The 25423-nt window shown below is 36.7% G+C and overlaps 1 protein-coding gene across 2 annotated transcripts in view; it reads right to left on the reverse strand.

Moving 5' to 3' along the window:
• The window catches only part of FNIP1 (folliculin interacting protein 1), a 138544-nt gene that overhangs the window by 2927 nt on the left and 110194 nt on the right, over window positions 1-25423 (reverse strand). For both annotated transcript variants that reach the window (XM_077768589.1, XM_077768588.1), the window contains 4 exons: window positions 23835-25263; window positions 22877-23045; window positions 6380-6577; window positions 1769-1884 (listed from right to left, as the gene is read on the reverse strand). In XM_077768589.1, the coding sequence (XP_077624715.1) occupies window positions 1769-1884; window positions 6380-6577; window positions 22877-23045; window positions 23835-25263 (1912 nt within the window). The remainder of the gene's footprint in view (window positions 1-1768; window positions 1885-6379; window positions 6578-22876; window positions 23046-23834; window positions 25264-25423) is intronic.

Consider the following 25423-nt stretch of genomic DNA (forward strand, 5'->3'; position numbering starts at 1 on the left):
GCACTCTGCCAAAAGGAAAAGGATAACAAGAGAGTTGAAGATAACACAAGCTGGAAATTTTTTAGTAAGTAAAAACCAAAGCCGAAGACTGTGTAAAAAGAAAGCCTCTGAAACCCAACAGCAACAAGGTCATGGATATAGGAAAGCATTTCACTGACCTGCTAATGGACCATGTATCAGGGCAAGGGACCGTATCTAAGAAATACAGTAAACTATAATAATACAGAAATTGTGTGCATTCATACTGTTTTGGATACAAATGTTTTTATAAAAAGAAGTACTGGGAAGAAGTAATGGAAGCTTCTTAAAAATTCATCCTATGACAAATAATTTATAGGGGGAAAAGGCCAATAAAAGATAGAAAAAGTTATGCAGTCTCATTCATGGTTAGCGAATAAATCTGAATAAAATCAAATTACATTTTTTAAACTAGTAGCTTAACAAAGATGAAAAAATTTGCTAATAGGAAGCAGTAGGAAGAGGTAGCTTCCTACTGTCTGTGAGAATTTATTCTGATATTTTAATAACTAACAGTATCTATCAAAAATTTAATATACATGTCCTCTAACCAAAAATTCTACTTCTAAGAATTTATCCTATAAACGTCAAAGATTTATATTCATTTCAGTATTAATTTGTAATAACAAAAACCTGAAAATAATCTAAATTCTAACATATCATTAAATGCTATACAACCATTAAAAATAATGAGATAAATTAGTATGTGTTTGTATGCACATTCAAGATCTATTCAAAGGGAAGCTGCATGATAATAGGATATAAAACCAATTTATATTTTTTATCCTATACATTTAAAAATTCTGTAAGAAGAGACAATCCACTAACTGTATTTGGGTGAGAATGAGAAGATGGAGAAAAGACACTGATGAATCAATTTTCATTTTATGTCAAAATGCACACTGTAAAATTTGGTTATATGCATAATACATTAGAAGCTAGTTTAGATTTTTTAAAAATAAAGGCAAGACACACACAGAATTATCTATGTCCAGTCTAGATGATTAGGATTAACATTAATGGAAGAATTTAATTTGATTTCTGATGTACAGTTGCTACTTAATGCTGACTCCCTTCTAAAAACCTTAATTTAAAAAAGTTCTACCTTGTTTTAATTTATTCAACAGGATTTCAGGAAATAATTCACACACACACACACACACACACACACACACACACACACACAAAGTAGCCATAGAACACGGGCAAAGTGACTACAGAATGTAAAGAAAAGGGCTATATAATGCCTCCCACCAATTTCCTGTTCCTCCTGCAGTTAGCATTTTAGAAAAGTGTCTTCTCCCCAGGAGTAACTGCAAAGTAGACAGATATAATATAAAAATAATAGGAAATGAATAGTATTATGTAGATAATGTTCTACCACCCACAGAATGGTGCTACTTCAATCAGCTCATGTGGATGGCAGGTCGTATGTGGGAATGATAAGTTTTAACACATATAATGAATAAAAATGAATATTTACTTATTTTGACTAAGATGAAAATTTAGATTTTAATTCATTTTTATCTGACCATATTCTCAACTTACTATAATAGTACAAGAGACGATGCCTTTGAAATCAGTGGAGGCCAGGGATCTGCTAGTACATGGTATAGAGCAACCTAACTGATAACTGTTAAGCTTCTAACAGGAAAATAATTTTAAAAGGAAAAAAGGCAAATCTGAGGGATATTCCTTGCCTACAAAGTTCAATGAGAAAACAAAGCCAGGAGAGAAACCATAAACATACCCTAGAACCACTCCTAGTTCCTTGACATGGACACGCATCTGTCCCCTCAGGTATTCAGACAGCATTTTGCTCTTGAAGTATAACTCCTGTAATCGGTCTTCAAGATGCATTACACACTGCAGTTAAGGGGGGAAAAGAACCAGGTCAGAAAAGGGTTTCTAACTCAAAGTGATGGCAAATTCCAAAGCATCACATTTTTGACCATTCTGTTTAGTTATTTGTATATAAATTAAAGTTTGGAGAACATTTTTAAAGCACATAATTTTAGCTAAAGGAGTGTAAATTTTTTTCTAGCTCATATCAAACATTTAGATCCTACAGAGATTTTTTTTTTAATGTTTATTTATTTTGAGTGAGACAAAGAGAGTGCAAGCAGGGGAGGTTCAGAGAGAGATAGGGAGAGAGAGAATCCCAAGCAAACTCCACACTATCAGAACAGAGCCCAACAGGAGGCTCAATCTCATGAATCCATGAGATTATGATGTGAGACAAAATCAAAAGTCAAAAGCTTAACTGACTGAGCCACCCAGGAACCCTGTGTGTGTGTGTTTTTTTAATGCAGTAAAGTATACATATTATAAAATTTGCCGTTTTAACCATTTTTAAGTGTACAATTGAGAAGCATTAAGTATATTCAAAAAGATGTGAAACTATCACCACTACACACTTCTGTAAATTTTAAAAAATGCTTTTATTCCAAATTTGATAAATATACTCATAAAATAATACAGTTCAAATATAATTACATAGGAAAGAGTGCATTCTTCTGTGAGGAGTTAAAGAAAAAAATTTGCGACAACTCACAATGTTCAGTAGTCCTTACTAAAAAAGAGAGGTTTCTGAGCCAGTGTAACATTAAAAACTAAAACACATACACTCCATTTATTAACTTACTTGCTCAATTTAATAAAATAGGTGATTTATCATGTAAATTGATGCTATACATGTATGAGGACAAAACATGAGTTTCAGGTGTTAAAATACTAAATTCTCAGGATGTTCAGATGGCTCAGTCGGTTCACTGGTGGACTCTTGATTGCAGCTCAGGTCATGATCTCATGGTTTGTGAGATCAAGCCCTGTGTCCAGCTCTGCCCTAATAGCTTGGAGCCTGCTTGGAATTTTCTCTTTCACGCTCTCTCTGCCCCTCCCCTGCTATGTGTCCTCTGTCTCTCTGTCTCTCTCTCTCTCTCAAGAAAGAAATATTTAAAACAACAAAAACCACTAAATTCTTGCTGACTATTCCTTTCCACTGAAAATCAACTATTAAAACTCCTAATAAGTGTGACGGACTGGCTAGCTCAGTCTGTAAACTATGAAACTGTTGATCTCAGGATCATGAGTTTGAGCCTCACAGTGGGCATGGAGCTTACACCAAAAAAAGAAAAAAAAAAAACCCTGCTAATAAAATACCCATTTTCTTCTTGGAAAAACGAAATAGAAATTATATACACATACCCACACACACACGCTTAAGCTTTACATATAATTTACATATATAGGGAATTTACGATATTACCCATTTTTAAGTATAAACTGCGTGGCATTAACAGTTGAATATTGCATAACCATCACCACTATCCATTTCCAGAACTTTTTTTTTCATTATCCCAAACAGAAACTCTGTATCCATTACATAATAACTCCTCATTCCCTCCTTCCCCCAAACCCTTGGTAATCTCTATCTACTTTCTATCTCTATGAATTTGCCTGTTCTAGACACCTCACTTAGGTAGAACCATATATGTCATTTTCACTTATTCTACTTAGCATAATGTGCTCAAGCTATATCCATGTTGTATAAAAAGGTATCAGAATTACATTCCTTTTTATGGCTCAAATATCCCATTCTATGTATGATACCACATTTTGTTTATCCATTCATTTGATTATAGAGTTGTTTCCAACTTTTGGCTACTGCAAATAATGCTGCCATGAGCACAATACTACAAGTATTTGAGTCCCTGCTTTCAAATGTTTTGAGTGTCAACCCAGAAGTAGAATTGCTGGATCATAGGGCAACACAATGTTAAACTTTTCAGAGAAGTGCCAAAGTGTTTTCCACAGCAGCAATGCACAAGGGTTCCAGTTTCCACACTTTGGCTAATCCTTGTCATTTTTGTTTTTGATCACAGCCATACTTATGGATGTGAAGGAGTATCTCACTGTGGTTTTGATTTGCATTTTCCTAATGACTAATGATGCTGAAGATCTTTTCATATGCTCATTGACCATTTGTACATCTTCTTTAGAGAAATGTCTATTTGCCAATTTTTAAGTTGAGTTTTTCTTTATTGTTGGTGAGTTGTGGGAGTTCTGTGTATATTCTGTATACCAGTATCTTTGAACATACATGATTTACAAATATTTTCTCCTACTCTGCACGCTGTCTTTTCACTTGTTGATAATGTCCTTTAAGGTACAAAATTTTAATTTGATGAAGTCCCATGTATCTATTTTTACTTTTCTTGTCTGTACTTTTTAAAAATAATTTTTAATATTCATTTATTTTTGAGAGAGACAGAGTACAAGCAGGGAGGGGCAGAGAGAGAGGGAGACATAGAATCTGAAGCAGGCTCCAGGCTCTGAGCTAGCTGTCAGCACAGAGCCCAACACGGGGCTACAACCCACAAATCATGAGATCATGATCTGACCTGAAGTGGAACGCGTAACCGACTGAGCCGCCCAGGTGCCCATGTGTTTTTGGTTTTAAATCTAAGAACTCACTATCAAATCAAATGTCATAAAGATTATCTCCTCCGTTTTCTTCAAACTCTGGTTTTAAATCCAAGAAATTACTGCCAAATCAAATGCCATAAAGATTATTCCTTATGTTTCCTTCAAAAAGTTTTATAGATAGTTTAAGCACTTAAGTTTAGGTTTAAGTCACATTCAAGTTTGAATTCATTTTTGTAGATGGCATAAAGGGCTCAACTTTATGCTTTTACCATGTGGATATCCAGTCTTCTCAGCATCATTTATTGCAAAGGATCGTTTCCTCTTTGAATGGTCTTGACTCCTATGTCCAAAACCAACTGACTATGTAAGTAAGGGTGTATCTGGGGGCTATCATATTCAATTGCTTTATATGTCTGTCCTTATACCAATATCACACTTTTAATGATTGTCACTTTGTACTAAGTTTTGAAATCGGGAGGTGTGAGTCCTCCATCATTGTTCTTTTTTAGGATTACTTTGGCTCCTTACATCCTCGGAGAGACCACACAAATTTTAGTATACCTGGTCTTTTTCTTCAAAAAAAAAGAAGTCACTGGGATTTTTATAAGGATTACACTGAGTAAGTAGATTACCTTGGACAATACAGTCACCTTAATAATACTAACTCTTCCGACCTATGAACATGTCTGTTTATTTATGTCTTTAATTTCTTTCAGCAATGTTTTCTAGTCTTCAGTATACAAGCTGTTTGATGTTGGTCAAATTTATTACTAAGTAATTTATTCTTTTGGTGCTATTTTAACTGCTTTCTTAACTTTCATTTTAGATTGTTCATTGCTAGTATATGGAAGTACAACTATCTTTGTATGCTGATTTTGTATCTTGCAGGTTTGCTGAATTCATTAGCTCTATCTGTTCTTTTGTGGAATCTTTTAAGTTGTCTACATTTATGATTATGTCATCTGCAGAATTTTACCTCTTCCTTTCCAACTGGGAAACTTTTTGTTCCTTCTTCTTGCTTAACTGCTCTGGCTAGGGCTTTCCAGTCTAAGCAGAATCAAAGTGATTAAAGTGGGCATCTATGTCTTGTTCTTGATCTAAGAGGTAAAACTTGCAATCTCTCACCACTGAGAATAATGTTAGCTGTAGATTTGTTATATACGGTCTTTACCATGTTGATCTACAGAGGTTTTTAACTAAGCTGTACTATAATTCTCCTAACAAGGAGAGGAAAAAAAAAAAAAAAAGAACTTTGGAAGTTGGAAATGGTGTCCTCAGTAAGAGGGTTATTCAGTATTAGAAGAGGGATCATTCAAAGTCCTGACACAAAAGTGAGGCTCTAGAATGCACTGGCATTCTGCACTAAGCCTGATGAGGGGAGGCGGGAGGAGGCACTGCATATCCATACCTTACAAGATCCAAGTCTGGCACTAATTTCTGGCTGCTGCAACCATACAACATACAGAAATGTTCACATCCCTTTCTGACTTAGTGAGCTTGGGCTGCCATTACAAAACAGCACTCAATGACTTAAACAACCTTTCTGGATGCTGGAAGCTTGAAGATCAGGGTGCAAGCATGGTCCAGTTCTGGTGAGAACTCTCTTCCAGGCAGGCAGGGGACTGCTTCTGGCTGAGTCCTCACAATCCCTTTTGCTGCTTCTTAGAAGGCCACTAATCCCATCATGAGGTCCCCACCCTCATCACCTAATCTAACCCTAATTACCTCCCAAAAGCCCATCTCCAAATAAGATCCTACCAGGTGTTAGGGCTTCAACACATGGATTTTAGAGAAACACAAACATTCACACTATAACATCTTTCTTCCAGGCAACAATGATGAAGTTAACAGCAGTATTTAATGTAGGCACACACTAAAGTTTAGTCACCTATCTATCTGAGTGCTAAATAACTCAAGTCATACACATACTTACAAAATTTGGAGACAAGTTATGTTTATAAAGCTGAAGAGTGGAATGAAGCAGGTTGGAAACAAGACTGGAAACCAATACTTCCTTTCCCAATTTATTATCTGTCATTCGTCTCTGGCTACTCGCCACTTGAACAGTCCATTTATCCATATCTGCTATAATACAGACAGCTTCTGCTATTGGTTCATCCAACACTGGATGCTGAAAAGAAGAATGCATCTTAAGTAAATGAAGTTGTCAAATAAATGGTAAGAAAATAAGGCAAAGAAGAGACACTAAACAAAAACAGAACAAAAGAATATTAAACTTTGACAGCTAATGCCAAAGAATCCTTGACAGTAGAAAATGGAATATTTAATTAACTCAGTAACAAATACCCTGAGATATCTTATAGAAATCATTATTAGAAAAAAAATTTTAAATCATCATTGGTAGAAATTCATTACCAGAGAGGCGCCTGGGTGGCTTAGTCGGTTGAGCGTCCGACTTTCACTTAGGTCATGATCTCGCGGTTCGTGGGTTCGAGCCCCGCGTCAGGCTCTGTGCTGACTGCCAGCTCAGAGTCTGGAGCCTATTTCAGAGTCTGTATCTCCCTCTCTCTCTGACCCTCCCCTGCTCACGCTGTCTCTCTCTCTCTCTCTTTCCCAGAAATAATAAAAATATTTAAAAAAAAAAAAAAAGAAATTCATTAACAGAACTCTGTATTCTTTTTTTTTTAAGTTTTCATTTGAATTCTAGTTAAGATACAGTGTAATATTAGCTTCAGGTGTACAACAAAGTGAATGATTCAACACTTCCTTAACATTACCTGGTGCTCATCCCCAGTGCCCTCCTTAATTCCCATCACCTATTTCACCCATCTCTCCACCCACCTCCATTCTGGTAACCATCAGTTTGCCGAACTCTGTATTTTTTATTTTTTTTGAATATTTATTCAATTTAGAGAGGGAAAGAGACAGAGAGACATAGCATGAGTGGGAGAGGGGCAGAAAGAGAGGGAAACACAGAACTCAAAGCAGTCGCCAGCCTCCATGCTGTCAGGACAGAGCCCACCATGGGGCTTGAACTCACAAACTATGAGAAAATGACCTAAGCTGAAGTTGGACACCTAAGCACTGAGCCACCCAGGCAGCCCCCTGAACACCGTATTCTTTAATCCAGAAGTTAACTGTCACCAGTCTTTTGATCATTCAGTGATTTTACTGAGTGCCAAATGAGTGTCAGGCAATTGAAAGAAAGTATTTTTTTTACCTTGAAAGAGCTAAAGATTTAAAAATAGCTCCAAAAGGAATTCACATAAACAAGTTAATGGTAAGGTTCTATGCTAACTCTCCCACCTTGTTAGACATTGATTTTCTTGAGCACATCAGGGGCTATCACTTGATTACATGAAATATCTTGCTGCCTATGTTCCCTGAGTTTTCCTATTTTTCTCTAATATACAACCACATTATGAATATAGCAATTAAAAAGGAAACAAATCACCAAGCACTAACATGACTCTTCAAGACATGTAGTTAAGTAGGGGGAAAAAAGTCATTAAACACCCCAACACATGCACACATACACACTCACTTATACATATTATATCCCAGTTATGTTTTTTAAAACTCACATCTATATCTAAATGAAAATGTGTAAAGAAAAGAATGAAAATACCCAAAACAAACTCCACCGTGAAGATCTCTGTGAAGAAGTACGGAATATTAAGAGTACGAAAAAGGATTTCTTTTTGCATTTGTGTATCTTTATATTGTTTGAATTTTTATTGAAGCATTTACCTAAATGACACTTTTATAATTAGAAAGCTTAAGCAAAATGAAAAATATTTTTAACTAACATATTACTATTAAAAGGACCACAAGCACATGGATGTGCCCTTTTGGCCTCTTATGCTTTATACACAAAGATCAAAAATGACAATCAAGTACATAGCACTACTATCAAAAAGAAATAACAGTCCTAAAGAAAGAGAGAAAAAAAGAAATCATGCTCCTACAAGCATGCTCCTACATGCTCAGTATTTCAATATCTTTCTATGTTTGAAAAGTAAGGATTTATTTACTACTGGTCATATGGGAATAGCAGCAATTAAATGGAGATTGAAAACTGTCATTTGAAATACTTTAACTCAGTGGCCTTTTTCCTTTCAAACTTGTACTGTTACCACATTTTATACCAAAGAATGTAGGTTTGCTCCTTGGGAAACCCAGGTTTGGCACACCCAAAGGATATTCCTTTGCCTCTGTTAATGAATAATCACTTTGACTAAAGCTTTTGGCTTGATGCTAAGCAAACAAAGACCATGGAGCTCACAGTCCTGTGTGGGAGATAAAAATAAATACAACTTGCTATAAAAACGACCTATGTGTCATAGACAAAATAAGCATCAAGTGGGGGGTAGCAGAGGAAGTCACTAATGGGTTCTGTGTGATTAGGAGTTTTACAGTAGAAGGGACATAACTTATGTATGGATTGGATTGCTTGTAAAGAACCAGAGAGGAATATGAATAATTCTACAAGAGACAATATCATGAGAAGACTCAAAAGAAAGAAGTAGATACATGTGACTAAATTAGTGAAAAGTGATACTGAAATGTGAGGAAAAAGAGAATAGCATAGAAAAAGCCTGTAAAGATACACTGTGCAAACTTTCCACGAAACTCGTAAATTTATATTTTTTATAAAATAGTACTCAAATATTTCTAACTCAACTTTTACCAAGAATATAACATTTCTCAATTCATCAACTTAATTACTGAAATAAAATTCTGGAAATGGTACATACATATAAAGATGTAAGGTATAGCATACAATTTAAGCAAAAAGATAACAGGGGCACCTGGGTGGCTCAGTTGGTTTACTGTCCAACTCTTGATTTCAGCTCAGATTGTGATCTCATGGTTTCTGGTATCGGGCCCTGCATCAGGCTCTGCACTGACAGGAGCGAAGCTGCTTGGGATTCTTTGTTTCTCTTTCTGCACCTCCCCCACTCACTCACATGCATAAGTGTGCACGTGGGCGCACACCCTTTCTCTCTCTCTCGCTCTCGCTCTCACTCTCAAAATAAATAGGGACGCCAGGGTGGCTTAGTCGGTTAAGTGTCCGACTTTGGCTCAGGTCATGATCTCATGGTTTGTGGGTTTGAGCCCCGAATATGGTTCTGTGCTGGCAGCTCAGGGCCTGGAGCCTGTTTCAGATTCTGTGTCTCCCTCTCTCTCTGCCCCATCCAGCTCAGGCTAGTCTCTCTCTGTCACAAAAATAAATTAAAAAAAAACAATGGAGGATCCGGCAAGATGGCGGAGAAGTAGGGAGCTCCATGCATTTCACTTGCACCCATCTCTCAAACAGAGAAGGCCTGAAGTCATAGGACACTGAGCCACAGAAGTTTGGGAAGAGACAGAGACAGAATACACTGGGAAGGAAACCTCGTAAGTGCGGCTGCCTCAATAAACAAGCCAAACTACACATGGTGGAGAGTCCCAAATACCACTACCAGTAGGGAAACAAAACGACCAAACGCTCAACAAGAGAAACCAAGAGACACCATTTAAAAAACACTTCCTGAACAGATAGGCCCTGAAAAGTCAAAGAGCCCTCTCTAAGACAGCAGAACTCACAGGGGAAGAGTGTACAACAAGATTTAAAACCAGCAAGAGATAGAAAGCTAACCAAAATGACAAAACGGAAGAACTGTCCTCCAAAGAAATTCCAGGAAGAAATGACAGCTAAAGAACTGCTCAAAACAGATATAAGCAACATAACTGACCAAGAATTTAGAACAATAACCATAAAATTAATCTCTGGGCTTGAAAAAAGCATGGAGGACATCAGAGAAATGGCTACAAACACTATGGGGCTTAAATATAGTTATGAAGAATTAAAAAATGCGATAAATGAGACACATAATTAACTGGAGGCGTCCAATACACAGATTACAGAGGCATAAAGGAGATGAGTGATTTAGAAGACACAATTAGAGAACAAGAAGAAACTGAGAAAAAGAGAGATAAACTGATCCAGGAACATGAAAGAAGAGTTCAAGAGCTCAGCAATACAATCAAACGGAACAATATCCGTATCATAGGAATCCCAAAAGAGGAAGAAGAGGGAAAGGTGCTGAAGGAGGCCTGGAACAAATTATAGCAGAGAACTTCCCCAACCTGGGGAGGGAAGTAGATGTTGAAAATCAAGAGGCACAGAGAACTCCCCTCAGACGTAACTTCAATCGATCTTCTACACAACATAGCACAGTGAAACTGACAAAATATAAGGACAAAGAGAGATTTCAGAAAGCAACTAGGGAGAAAAGGGCCCTAACATACAAAGGGAGACCTATCTGAGTGGTGGCAGACCTATCTACTGAAACATGGCAGGCCAGAAAGGAATGGCAGGAAATGTTCAATGTGATGAACAGAAAAAATTAGAAGCCAAGAATCCTCTATCCAGCAAGCCTGTCATTCAGAATAGAAAGATAGATAAAAGTTTTCCCAAATAAAAAAAAAATTGAAAGAATCTGTCACCACTAAGCCAGCCCTACAAGAAATCCTGAAGGGGACTCCCTGAGAGAAATGTTGCAAGGAACGCCAAGATGCTAGAGACACCACCACAAGCATGAATCCCACAAACGACACAATGACTCTAAACCCATATATTTCAATAATAACACTAAATGTAAATGGGCTGAATACTCCAATCAAAAGACATAGGGTAGCAGAATGGATAGAAAATCCAAAATCCACCTATTTGCCATCTACAAGAAACCCATTTTAGACTGGAAAACACCCTCAAATTAAAAGTAAGGGGATGGAGAAATGTGTATCATACTACTGGAAGTCAAAAGAAAGTTAGAGTAGCTATACTTAGACAAACCGGACTTTAAATTAAAGACAGTAACAAGGGATGAAGGAGGGCATTATAATTGCAGGGTCTATCCATCAAGAAGAACTAACAATTATAAATGTCTACGCACTGAATATAGGAGGACCTAAGTATTTAAAACAATTAATCACAAACAGAAACAATCTTATAGATAAGAATGTGCTAATAGCAGGGGACTTTAACACTCCACTTACAGCAATGGATAGATCAACCAGACAGAAAATCACTAAAGAAACAATGGACTTTAATGACACATTGCATCAGATGGATCTGACAGATATATTTAGAACTCTACATCCTGAGGCCATGGAATTCACTTTCTTCTCAAGTGCGCATGGCACATTCTCCAAGATAGATCACATACTAGGACATAACTCAGCCCTCAATAAATACAAAAGAATTGACATCATACCATGCACACTTTCAGATCACAATGAGATGAAACCTGAAATCAATCACAGGAAGAAGTCTGGAAAACCTCCAAAAATATGGAGGTTAAAAAACACTCTACTAAAGAACAGATGGGCCAATCAGGCAATTAGAGAAGAAATTTTAAAATATATGGAAACAAATGAAAATGAAAATACAACAATCCAAACTCTATGGGATGTGGCAAAGGCAATCCTAAGAGGAAAGTACATTGCACTCCAGGCCTATTTCAAGAAATTAGAAAAAGCGCAAGTCCAAAATCTAACAGCTCACCTAAAGAAACTAGAGGGAGAGCAACAACAGCACCGCAAACCCAGGAGAAGAAGAGAAATAGTAAAAATCCGAGCAGAAATAAACAATATAGAAACCAAAGAAACAGTTGAACAGATCAATGAAACCAAGAGTTGGTTTTGTGAAAAAATAAACAAAATTGACAAACCTCTAGCCAGGCTTCTCAAAAAGAAAATAGAAAGCACCCAAATAGACAAAATCATGAATGAAAATGGACTTATTACAACCAACCCCTCAGAAATACAAGCAATTATCAAGGAATACTATGAAAAATTATATGCCAACAAACAGGACAACTTAGAAGAAATGGACAAATTCCTAAACACACACACACTACCAAAATTCACACAGGAAGAGATAAGAAATCTGAACAGACCCATAACGAGTGAAGAAATCGAATCAGTTATCAAAAATCTTGCAACAAATAAAAGCCCTGACCCTGATGGCTTTCCTGTGGAATTCTACCAGACATTTAAATCAGAATTAATACCGATTCTTCTCAAGCTATTCCAAAAAATAGAAATCAAAGGAAAACTTCTAGACTCATTTTATGAAGCTAGCATCACTCTGATTTCCAAGCCAGACAGAGATCCCAAAAAAAAGAGAACTACAGGCCATTATCCTTGATGAATACGGATGCAAAAGTCCTCAACAAGATCCTTGCAAATCGAATCCAACAGCACATAAAAAGAATTATCCACCAAGATCAAATGGGATTCATTCCTGGGTTAGAGGGCTGCTTCAATATTCACAAATCAATCAATGTGATACATCACATCAACAAAAGAAAAGATAAAAACCATATGATCCTGTCAATACATGCAGAAAAAGCATTTGACAAAATACAGCATCCCTTCTTAAAAAAGACTCGAGAGAAAGTCGGGATAGAAAGAACCTACTTAAACATCATGAAAGCCATCTATGAGAGAAGCCTTCAGCTTCTCCTCAACGGGGAGCCTCAACATCATCCTCAACGGAGAAAAACTGAGAGCTTTTCCCCTAAGGTCAGGAACACGACAAGGATGGCCACTCTCACCACTGTTGTTGAATGTAGTGCTGGAAGTCCTAGCATCAGCCATCAGACAACAAAAGGAAATCAAAGGCNGTTGGTCAGAAGAAAAAATACTGTTAAAATGTCATTACTACCCAAAGCAATCTACACATTTAATGCAATCCCAATCAAAAGTACACCAGCATTCTTCTCAAAACTACAACGAACTATCCTAAAATTTGTATGGAACCACAAAAGACCCCGAATAACCAAAGTAATATTGAAGAAGAAAATCAAAACAGGAGGTATCACCATACCAGACTTTAGCCTCTACTACAAAGCTGTCATCATCAAGACAGTATGGTATTGGCACAAAAACAGACACATAGACCAATGGAATGGAATAGAGAACTCAGATTTGGACCCAAAAGTGTACAGCCAACTAATCTCTGACAATGCAGGAAAAAATATCCAATGGAAAAAAAGACAGCGTTTTAACAGATGGTGCTGGGAGAACTGGACAGCAACATGCAGAAGAATGAAACTCGATCATTTTCTCACACCATACACAAAACTCAAAATGGAAAAAGGACCTGAATGTGAGACAGGAAACCATCAAAACTCTAGAGGAGAAAGCAGGAAACAACTTCCTTGATCCAACAGCAGCAATTTCTTACTTGACACATCTCCAAAGGCAGGGAATCGAGCAAAAATGAACTCTTGGGACCTCATCAAGATAAAAAGCTTCCGTACAGCAAAGGAAACAATCCATAAAACTAATAGACAACCGACAGAATGGGAAAAGATAGTTGGAAATGACATATCAGATAAAGTGCTAGTATCTTAAAATCTATAAGGAACTCACCAAACTCCACACCCAAAAAACAAACGACCCAGTGAAAAAATGGGCAGAAGACATGAAGAGACACTTCTTCAAAGAAGACATCCAGATGGCCAACAGACACATGAAACAATGCTCAGCATCCCTCCTCATCAGGGAAATATAAATCAAAAGCACACTGATACCACCTCACACCGGTCAAAGTGGCTAAAATGAACACATCAGGAAACTCTAGATGCTGGCGAGGATTTGGAGAAACGGGCACCCTCTGACACTGTTGGTGGGAATGTAGGCTGGTGCAGCCCCTCTGGAAAACAGTGTGGAGGTTCCTCAGGAAACTAACACTAGAACTCCCCTATGACCCAGCAATAGCACTGCTAGGAATTTACCCAAGGCATACAGGAGTGCTGATGCATAGGGGCACATGGACCTCAATGTTCATAGCAGCACTCTCAACAACAGCCAAATCATAGAAAGAGCCTAAGTGTCCATCAACAGACGAATGGATCAAGAAGATGCGGTTTATCTATACCATGGAATACTACATGGCAATGAGAAAGAATGAAATCTGGCCATGTGTAGAAACATGGATGGAACTTGAGGGTGTTATGCTGAGTGACATAAGTCAGGCAGAGAAGGACAAATACCATATGTTTGCACGTATAGGAGGATTAGGAGGAACTTAACGGAGGACCATGAAGGAGAAGAAGGGGAAAAATAGTGGGGGAGATGGAGGGAGGCAAACCATGAGAGACTCTTGAATGCTGAGAACAAACTGAGGACGGATGGGTGTGGGGAGGAGAGGGGAGATGGGCATGGAGGAGGGGACTTGTGGGGATGAGCACTGGGTGTTATATGGAAACCAACTTGACAATAAACTATTAAAAAAAAACTATAAAGAAATAAAACTTAAAAAGAAAGATAACAATAAACATATATTTAAAGTAAGTATCTCTATGGTTATAAAAGAAAAATAAGTCAGGAGGTATGATCAAAACACCAAAGTGGAGTAACAAACTGTTAAAGACAGATACTACCTTCAAAAGCACTGGACATCTTTAGGAGATTAAAATTATAAAGGGGGTATATCCATTATCGTCACAAGAAAATGCTTAAACAGACAATGAGGGAACTACTAGAAAACATACCTTGTTTAAAAGGTTATAAACCACTTCAGAAATTAACTTTATAGTCCTTCAGTCAAAAGGCATGTGGCTAAGATTTTTCTTTTTTCTTTTTTCTCCTCAAATTTTTATTCAAATTCCAGTTAGTTAACATATAGTGTAATATTAGTCTCAGGTGTAGAATTTAGTAATTTATCATTTCCAGGCAACACCCAGTGCTCATCACAACAAGTGCCCTCCTTAATCCCCATCACCGATTTCATCCATCCTTCCCTCCCATTTCCACGCTATTTTGTCCTCTATAGTAAGAGTCTGTTTCTTGGTTTGCCTCTCCATCTATTTGTTGTTGTTAATAAAAGCTATTTTTTGGTAAGGAAAAGGAAAATAGTTCCAGGTTGGTAGTCTCCCAAGTGAGAGGGGCCTAAATTCCAAGTTCAAACTTGCTTCAGAAGTTGTTTATTTTTTTTTTTTAAATGTTTTATTTATTTCTAGGAGAGAGAGAGAGAGACAGCGTGAGCAGGGGAGGGTCAGAGAGAGAGGGAGTCACAGACTGAAGCAGGCTCCAGGCTCTGAGCTGGCAGTCAGCACAGAGCCCGACGCGGGGCTCAAACCCACGAACCGCGAGATCATGACCCAAGCGAAAGTCGGACGCTTAACCGACTAAGCCACCCGGGCGCCCCCAGAAGTTGTTTAAAAAAAAACAAAGTTGGAGGCAGTGACAGTCATTCATTTTGATTGCCTGTTTTTATTTAACGGACTGTCACATACAATATCCTAATCTGATAAAATTTCACTTAAAACAATCCTAGTCTTTCTCTTCATCATCTTCTGAGAAAGAAAGACTATAGTAAATGAGAGCATATTCTCAAGACAGACCTTGTAGTGGCCTCTTCCACAATCTTAATTAAGCTTGTCACCTGCTTCAGATACTTTCTTGTCATAAAATGGAAAGTAATTTATGTGAGAAAAAGTAAGAATAAAGCCTTTTTCTTTTTTTTTAATTTATTTATTTTTTTAGAGAGAGAGACTGCATGAGTGGAGGAGGGGAAGGGAGAAATGGAGAATCCCAAGCAGGCTCCGCACTGTCAGCCCAGAGCTCAACACAGGGCTTAAACCCACAAACAATGAGATCATGACCCAAGCTGAAGTTGGATACTTAACCAACTGAGCCACCCAGGTGCCCCATGAAGTCCTGGGTTTATTTTTCTTAAACCTTCTTTTCTAAGTATCAAAACTTCTACAGTACACACTCATCCTCAATTTTACCAGTCTTTTTATTCCCAGGCATTTCCAGAATGGCAATACATAAACTCTCTAATCTCTTCTCTAGAAGATCCTCTCATACCTCAACTCCTTTACAAAACTGTATTATTCAGTTGCCTACTAAGTATTCAAACATGGCCTTGTAAATTGCACTTTTAAACTAAAAATGTACCAACTCAACTTCAGTATACTGTCCTCAAAACTAGGCAGTTTGTTCAATTAGCTTTCAAAATAAAAATGAGACCCACAATGTTGTGAAGCAGACTGGTCTTAGAGAAAATTGAAATTGCTGTTTAAACTGGCACTGCCTTTTGGAGAAGAAACTAAACAACATACATCAAGAACATGAAAATAATCCTAATCTTAAAAGCTGGCCAATAATTCCATTTCTGGGAATCTAGCCTAAAAGAAATAATCCTAAATTCTTAAAACACAGAAACAGTATCAGTGTAATTTATAAAAGTAAAAGGAAGAAAACCTTTTAAAAATTGAGCATTAGAGAATAGAGAACCCAGTAATAAATTCATACACAAGGCTCAATTAATTTATGACAAAAGAGACAAGACTATACAATGAAGAAAGGATACTCTCTTCAAGAGATGGTGCTGAGAAAACCAGACAGCAACATGCAAAAAATGAAACCAGACCCTCCCTATCATACAACATACACAAGATTCAAACCCGATTATAACCTTGAACATAAGATCCAAAAGCATAAAAATTCTAGAAGAACATGAGAAGTAAGTTCTTTGATACTGGTTTTGGCAATGACTTTTTGGATTTGACACCAAAAAGCCATGGCAATAAAAGCAAACTAAATTAAAAGACTGCTGCACAGCAAATGAAATCAGTAGCAAAATGAAAAAGCAGCCTATGGAATGGGAGAAAATATCTGGAAACTACACAGCTGGTAAGAAGTTAAAATCCAAAATAATATAAGGAATTCATAAGTCAACAGTATAGGAAAATATCCCTAACAATCTCATTACAAAATGAGCAGAGAAACTGAAAAGACATTTTTCCAAAAAAGACATACAAACGGTCAAGAGATATAGAAAAAGGTGCTCAAGATCACTAATTGTTAAGGAAACACAAATCTAAACCACAATGAGATCTCACCTCAAACCTGTCAGAATGACTGTTATCAAGAAGACAAGAGGGTAACAAGTGTCAGCAAGGGCATGAAGAAAAGAGAACCCTTGTGCACTGTTGGCAGGAATGTATGGCAAACAGCATGGAAGCTCCTGAAAAATTTAAAAACAGAAATACCTTATCATCCAGCAATACCACTTCTGGGTATGCATATATTCAAAAGACATGAAAGCAGGCTATCAAAGAAATATCTGCACTCTGAGGTTCACTGCACCATTATTCACAATAGCCAAGAGAGGGAAACAACCTACGTTTTCATCAACAGATGAATGGATAAAGAAGATGTGGGAGCACCTAAGCTCAATCAGTTAAGCAACCAACTTTTGACTTTGGCCCAGGTCATGATCTATCTCATGGTTTTGTAGATTCAAGCCCCATGTTAGGCTCCATGCTGACAGCATGGAACCTGCTTGGGATTCTCCCTCTCTTCCTTTCCCTCTGCCCCTCTGGCTTGGGATTCTCCTTTTCTCCCTCTCTCTCTGTCCCTCCTCCGCTCACAGTCTGCCTCTCTCAAAATAAATAAACTTAAAAACAAAGTTCTAAAAAAAGATGTGATACACACACACACACACACACACACACACACACACACACACACACACAGAATACTATTCAGCCATTTGCAACAATATGAATGGACCTGGAGGGCATTATGCTAAGTGAACTAAGTCCAACAGTGAAAGCCAAATCAGTATGATTTCAAATATACAGAATCCAGAAAAACCAAACTCACAGAAACAGACAACAGACTGGTGGTTGACCAGGTGAGGTAAAAATGGATAAAGATGGTACAAATGGATAAAAACGTACAAACTTCTAGTTATAAGATAAATAAGTTCTGGACATGTAACATACAGCATGTAGACTATACCTAACAATTCTGCATTATATCTGAAAGTTGCTAAGGGTAGAGATCTTAGAAGTTCTCATTACAAAAAAAAAAAAAATACGTTCGGTGATAGATGTTAACTAAACTTATTGTGGTAGTCATTTTGCAAAATATACATATATCAAATCATTATGTTGTACTCCGTAAACTAATATGTTGTAAATTATATTTTAAAATAAAACTGGAAAAAAAAAGTTGAGCAATAGGAGAATGCTTAGAAAAACTAACTATATAGCAAAACATTGGAATAACCAATAAATCTTAAAAACAGTGTTTACAAAGTGTGTTAATAATATGGGGAAATTCTCTTACATCAACTGTTAACTAACAAAAGCAGAATTCAAAACATTAAATATAGAGGCACCTGGGTGGCTCAAAGTTGGTTAAGTGTCTGACTTCAGATCAGATCATGAACTCACAGTTCGTGAGCTCAAGCCCTGCATCAGGCTCTGTGCTGACAGTTCAGAGCCTGAGTCTGCCTCAGATTCTAATTTTGTGTCTCCCTCTCTCTCTGCCCCTCCCCAACCTGTGCTCTGTCTTTGTCTCTCCCAAAAATAAATATTTTTTAAAAACATTAAATATAATACTATATACACAGTGTATATAGATAGATACACATGCATTTTATGTACATGTATAATATATTAAAAACGTATTTATACATAAAAACAAATTTTATTGCTTTACTATATAGCAGAAAAATAAATGGCAAATCTGAATAAAAATAAAGTTTGTGAGGGGGGTGAATGAAGAAAACCATATAAACATATATATACTATACTATACATATAGTATATATATACTATATATACTTCATAACTCACAGACCCCAAGACCATGACCTGAGCCGAAATCAAGTGTTGGATGCTTAACAAAGTGAGCCACCCAGGTATCCCAGTGTTTTGCATATATTAAGCACAAAAGCTTAAGAGCATCACTAAAAGCAGAGCAGAGCTGATTGCTAGCTCTGCCATTCCCTATCTAATGTAACTTAAAAGTCTCTCTGTACTATGTCTGAAATATAGAATGATAAAAATAAGTACCATAAAAATCATTACCATAAAATTAGGTGAGGTATTACATTTAAGTACCTGGGACACATTAAGGCTATAATAAAAACTAAATGCTTATTATTATTACTATTCCTTCTATTCCTAAAGTAAAAGCCCTTAAACAGAAATGTTTTATATTCAATAGGAGACAGTCACCCCTTCCAAAGCCAGGCTTCCAGAGACAATATCAAAGAACATAGTGTGTCCTAACAGGTACAGATGAAGGGGAAAAGAGACTGAATAACTGAGATAAGATATAAAGAAAGACAAGAGGACACAGAGAGCATTAGAAGGATCCACACTGGATTTCCTAACCAACTATTTCAACAAATGCTTACTACATACTACATCAGGCACCGGGAGAACACAAGTGAAAAAAACAGAAAGGGATGCTGTACTTTGAAGGACAAACACCATTAACTGACATATTCTTTCCTATGAAACCCTAAATTACTTTTTATTATCTTTCTTGGGCATTTATTTAATATATTGTACTATACTTATTCATATATCTCCCTAACTTTCTCCAATAGTGAGTAAATAACTTGAGCTCAGAAACTGTTTCTTTTTCATCTATATATCTCATGGACTATTAGCACCATGTTCAGAACATAGTACGTCAGTATAAGTATTTATCTGATTGGTGTTAAAGGATTGAGCAAGATGGCTTGTAAATATAAAGAACATGATTTTTCGGGTGCCTGGGTGTCTCAGTTCATTGAGTGTCTGACTCTTGATTTCAGCTCAGATCATAATCTCACAGTTTGTGGGATCAAGCCTCATGTCGGGCTCTGAGCTAACACTGTGGAGCCTGCTTGGGATTCTCTCTCTCCCTCTGCAACTCCCTTGCTTACACACTCCCTCTCCCTCTTATTCTAAATAAATAAATAAATAGATGAATAAATAAATAAGTTTTGATAAGTTTTCTTTCAAACTTTGTTTTTATCTATCTAGATTTTTCTTAATTTCCTGACTATATAATAAAACACCAAAGTTTACAATTTTAGATAATTTACTACCAACACAGCAGGTTGCTTGCTCACTGAGCCTTATTTTCTCACTCATGATTTCCCAGTTGCCTTTCTCCATTCCTTTTTAATGTTGTTCTTGCAGGGTTGAAAAGGGGAAGGTTTTGTTTAAAAAAATATATATATATTAGAGTGACACATGGAATTAAAGAAAGAAACAGAAAATTCAACAAAGGTGGAGACTTCAATACTCCATGCTCAATATATAATGGAACAACTAGACAGAAAATCAGCAAGGATGTAGTAACCTAAATAAGGTTATCAACCAACTTGACCAGACATCTATAGTACACTCTGCCCAACAACACCTGTTTTTTTTTTTCAACTACACATGGAATATTCTCCAGGATACACCACATGCTGGGCCACAAAACAAGACTCAATATATTAATTTAAAAGGACTAAAATCATACAATGTCTGTTCTCTGACCACAATGGAACTAATTTAGAAATCAAGAAATTTAAGAATTCTACAAATATCTGGGGATTTAAAACATACTTCTAAATAACCCATGAGTCAAGGAAATGGCAAGAGAAATTTGAAAATATTTTGAAGTGAATGAGAAAGAAAACAATATAGCAAAACTTACGACTTTGGGTAAAGCAGTACTTAGAGGACAATTTAGAGCTAAAATGCCTATATGTGAAAAGAAAAAATGATTCAAATTAATAACCTAAACTTCCACCTTAACAAAAAAGAACAAACTAAATCCACAGTAAGCAGAAGGGAAGCTTCTTCCCTTCCCTAATAAGACTAGGATAAAAAAACAATGAAACAAAAGGCAGAGAAATGGAGAAAATCAATGAAAACAAAAGTTGTTTCCTTGAAAAGATTAACAAAATTGACATACAAGAATAAGGAACAAGCAAACTTTTTCTATAAAGAGCAAGACAGAAAATATTTTAGGCTTCAGGGACTATAAGATCTCTTTCTCAATGACTCAACTCTGCTGGTGAAGCAGGAAAACAGTCACAGAATATATAAATAGGTGTGGTCATGTTCGAATGTAACTTAATTTACAAACAGCAGGCCTATTCCTCCCATGGGCCAAAGCCTATTCATCTTTGATGTATATAGGACAAAAATAACTAATAATGAAGTCAAGCCATGAATAAGTCTTCTTTGGAATATTAATATTCTCTTTAGGAGGGGGAAAAAAAGGAAAAACACAGATTGTAAGAATCAGGAATGAAAAAAGGGGCATAACCAATGACTTTATAGAAATTAAAAGGATTATAAGTGTATCCTATGAACCATTTTATTCCAACAAATAAATCAGATTACTTAAATGTCAATAATTCTTAGAAAGACAAAAATTATCAAAACTGTCTCAGGAGGAAATAGAAAACTGGAATATATCTGGAATATGAAATTGAATCAGCAATTTAAAAATTCTCATTGTAAAAATAAAAAGTCCAGGTCCAAATGACTTCACAGGTGAATTCTACCAAACATTTGGAGAAAAAAATACCAATCTTCCAGAAACCCTTCTAGGAAACAGAGGAGAAAATATGTCCCATCTCATTCTATAAGGCAAGTATTATTCTGATATTAAATGCTAGACAAATATATCACACCAAACCACCCACTAATACCCCTAATGAATATAGATTCCAAAATTCATTACAAAATATTAGCAAATCATATCCAGTAATATATGAAAGAACTATATACCATGACCAAGAGGGATTTTTTTCCTAGGAATACAAGAGTTGGTTAACATATAAAATCAATGTAATCTATCACATTAACAGTTTAAAGAAGAAAAACCAAATGTTCGTTTCAGTAGGCACAGAAAAAATATTAGACAAAACAGATGCCACACCCATTCATGATTTAAAGGGGGAGAGATGAAAAAACTAGGAATAGGAGAAAGCTTTCTCCATCTGATAAAGGCCCTATAAGAATCCTATAGTTTAATGTCATACTAAATCATCAAAGACTCGATGTTTTCCCCTATTATCAGGAAAAAGACAAGGATGTCCACTATCAGCACTTTTAAGCAACACTAGTGAAGGTGCTAGCATGTAATATCAGACTAGAAAGACACCATCCACCCACACTGGAAAGGAAAATGTAAAACTGTCCATTCATCGATGACCTGAACCTCTATGTAGAAAAACCTAAGGAATCCAGACACAAAACTACAAGAACTAATACATGAGTTCAGCAAGGCAAGAGAATATAAGATCAATATACAAAAATTTATTGTACCTCTAAATACAAGCCATGAACAATCTGAAAATGAAATTAAGAGGGTAATTGCATTCACATTTAAGCATTTGTAATTTTTGGATACCATAAATGATCTGATGCTGAACATCTGTGAATACATAAACTACTCTCAGTATTCCACGTTTCTGTTTGCAGAGATTCCTGAAACTCTCTACTTGCTTTCATAGTGACAGGTACAATCATGCAGGTGGAAAAGTGACAGATGCAGAGTATAATGACTGTGGGACACAGTAAAGTATGACCAAAAATATGAGATAAATTAGGGTTCTATTGGTTAACAAAGTTCATTCTAAATACATTCAAGAGCAAGAAAGGTAACTCACCTGCACAGCATGAGACAAATCTGATACCAGACACTGACGGAGCCTCTCATCACTTCCAATTCCTTGAAGAACAAAGTCAGGCACATAAGATGAGCAGTAGCCACCCAACAAGGACCTCCCGAAGTTGGCAATGTTGGGCTGAACAGCACTCACTTCAATTAACTTTGACCTGGAAGAAAAGTCCCAAAAGAAGGCATATATAATTAGTAATAAACATATTTTATCAAAGAAACTTTTTGGACTCTTCTACTCCATATTTCTATTACCACCATTTTCTACAAAATACACTCAGAGTAAAATCATTGTTTAGTAAAAACTGGCGTAAATGATCAATCAGACACAAAATACTCCTTCCTATCAAGAAAAGGGGATAAATGAACAACTACGTAATGAGGCAAGTGTAAAACTTTCCTAACAGCCATTAGGAACACTGTCCCTTGTGTATGTAATACATTAATTATACAATCAGAAAATGAAAACTATCATTCCAAACAAAGTAGTTAATACATCACAAACCCAAAACTTGGAATATAAATCTCCTCCTTGTATTCTTGACTGAGAGTATACATTCCTTGTTTCCCTTTTAGTCTTGGCCAAATTTATTTCCAATAGCCATTTCCCATCTTCTCCGTGATTACCTCTCTCTAGTTGCTGGACTCAGAATATATTTGGGGGCATAGTTCATTCCTAAATGGCTTGAAAAGTCCTAAGCCGTAAAGAATCTCCCACACACAAACATACATTTCTTTCATGCCTTCATTGAGCCTTTCTGGGGTGCTTGGAGGGCTTAGCTTTTAATCTTTCCTATGAGTAAGAGTACATGATAATAAAAGAGAATCTGTCCAGGACAATCATCTCCTCTTTTATGTTAGTTACAACCAACCTTCAGAGACCACCTACATGAAAGAATGGTACATATTTAGAGAGGGTCTACTATAGGTTAAAACTTCTTACTTACCCAGGAAAAGGTATCTCATCTTCTTCTGCCCAATCTTCTTGTTCTCCTCCATAAAAACTGCTGACTTGTCTAGTCATATCATGACCTGTATCTTCACTTTCACTATCCCCAAGGGCACTATCTGAACTTTCATTTCTTGGAATGTCCCATTCAGTTCCTACAGCAATTTTTTTCTCTGAACTCTCTTTATCCCCATGGGGGACAAGAATGGAGAGTTTATCTCTTTGGTCCTGCTGAGGAAAGCAGGCTTTACATGAATCTTGGTGAACTGTTTCTACACACTTACAAAATTCACTGTTCTGTTTGCTATTTGTTGTACACAATCCTTTTGAAAATTCTAACATACAGCAGTGTTCTTTACTGTCTGTGCTTGTTTTAACTGCAATAATATCATCAATAGTCCTGGTTTCAATTGAATCATCATTAAAATACTCATCAAATAAGCTCATGCTTTCTAGGTCTGAATGATTCCAACAGGGAAGTTCACAGGGCTCTCCAGAAACCACGTTTGGCATATCAGACTCTCCGGATTGGTCCGTAGTTGTTTGTTTAGTTTCTTGATGCAGCTGATCCACAACAGCCTCTCCTTCCTCCTCCAGTGGTTTGGTGTGGTGCCTGGTAATCTGATCCACCACTGCCTGACTCCTGAGTTCAGTATCTGAGTCAGGTGACATAGAATCTCCAATTAAGAAAGTAACCTTTGTCTGGGATGCTTCACAAGAGAATGCAGCAGTCACAAGCTTATCTGGAGGTTTTTTTTCCACAACCATTCCCGAGGATCTCAACAGTTTGCCTGGGTGATTACCTGAACCCAGCAATTCCTCTCTATGCCATGTTTCCTCTGCTGGCTCTAAGCCTGATTTTGACAAGGCACATTTGTCTACTGGAGCAGATCCTGTGCAAACAACTGTCTCTAACTTTGTGTCAAGGCAAGTTCTTAATTTATCTCTGAACTGTTTAACATCAACAGCATTTTCTTCTTGGCAGTCAGAGGTAGAAATCATACGGCACTCATCTGAAATTCCCAGCAGCTCCTTAGATCTGTTTTGAATATCTTCTCTCTCTTGTTGTGAAACATTCTCTGTATTTTGTCCCAGGAGTGGACGACTGCAATATTTACAGTTACAATTAGGAGTCCTTGTTTCTTCTGGGTCTTTAAAGAGCAAACTGCTTTTGTTTCTGTGCATTGTGATAAGCACATACTCAGATTCTTCTATTTCACCTTTCTCTAAAGTGGTAGTAATTACAGTGCCTGGCATAACGATGGCTTCATCTTCTCCATTTTCTAAGAGATGGGTTTCTTGAAGTTCAGAGCATCTTATAAAATAAGTAAGAAAATAAAGCAGCCTCTGGACCATGTCTTGTCGTTTGCCAACTACTACAGTCCTTGCTAACCGTACAGGAGAGCCAATAGCGCCATACAAGTCCCCTGAAATGGAAAAATTGATTAATGGACATATCGTCTATTCATGTAACTAACTAAGCAGGCTATTTTCAATGATCAGAAAGCTACTCTTATTGTATGAGTGCTAGTTGAGGTTTTACTCTTAGTTCTTTCATAGGTGAGTAACTATTCAGGAGGATAGGAT

This window comes from Crocuta crocuta, unplaced genomic scaffold (genome assembly GCF_008692635.1).
Source record: "Crocuta crocuta isolate KB4526 unplaced genomic scaffold, BGI_CrCroc_1.0 scaffold64, whole genome shotgun sequence".
NCBI classification, from domain to species: Eukaryota; Metazoa; Chordata; class Mammalia; order Carnivora; family Hyaenidae; genus Crocuta; species Crocuta crocuta.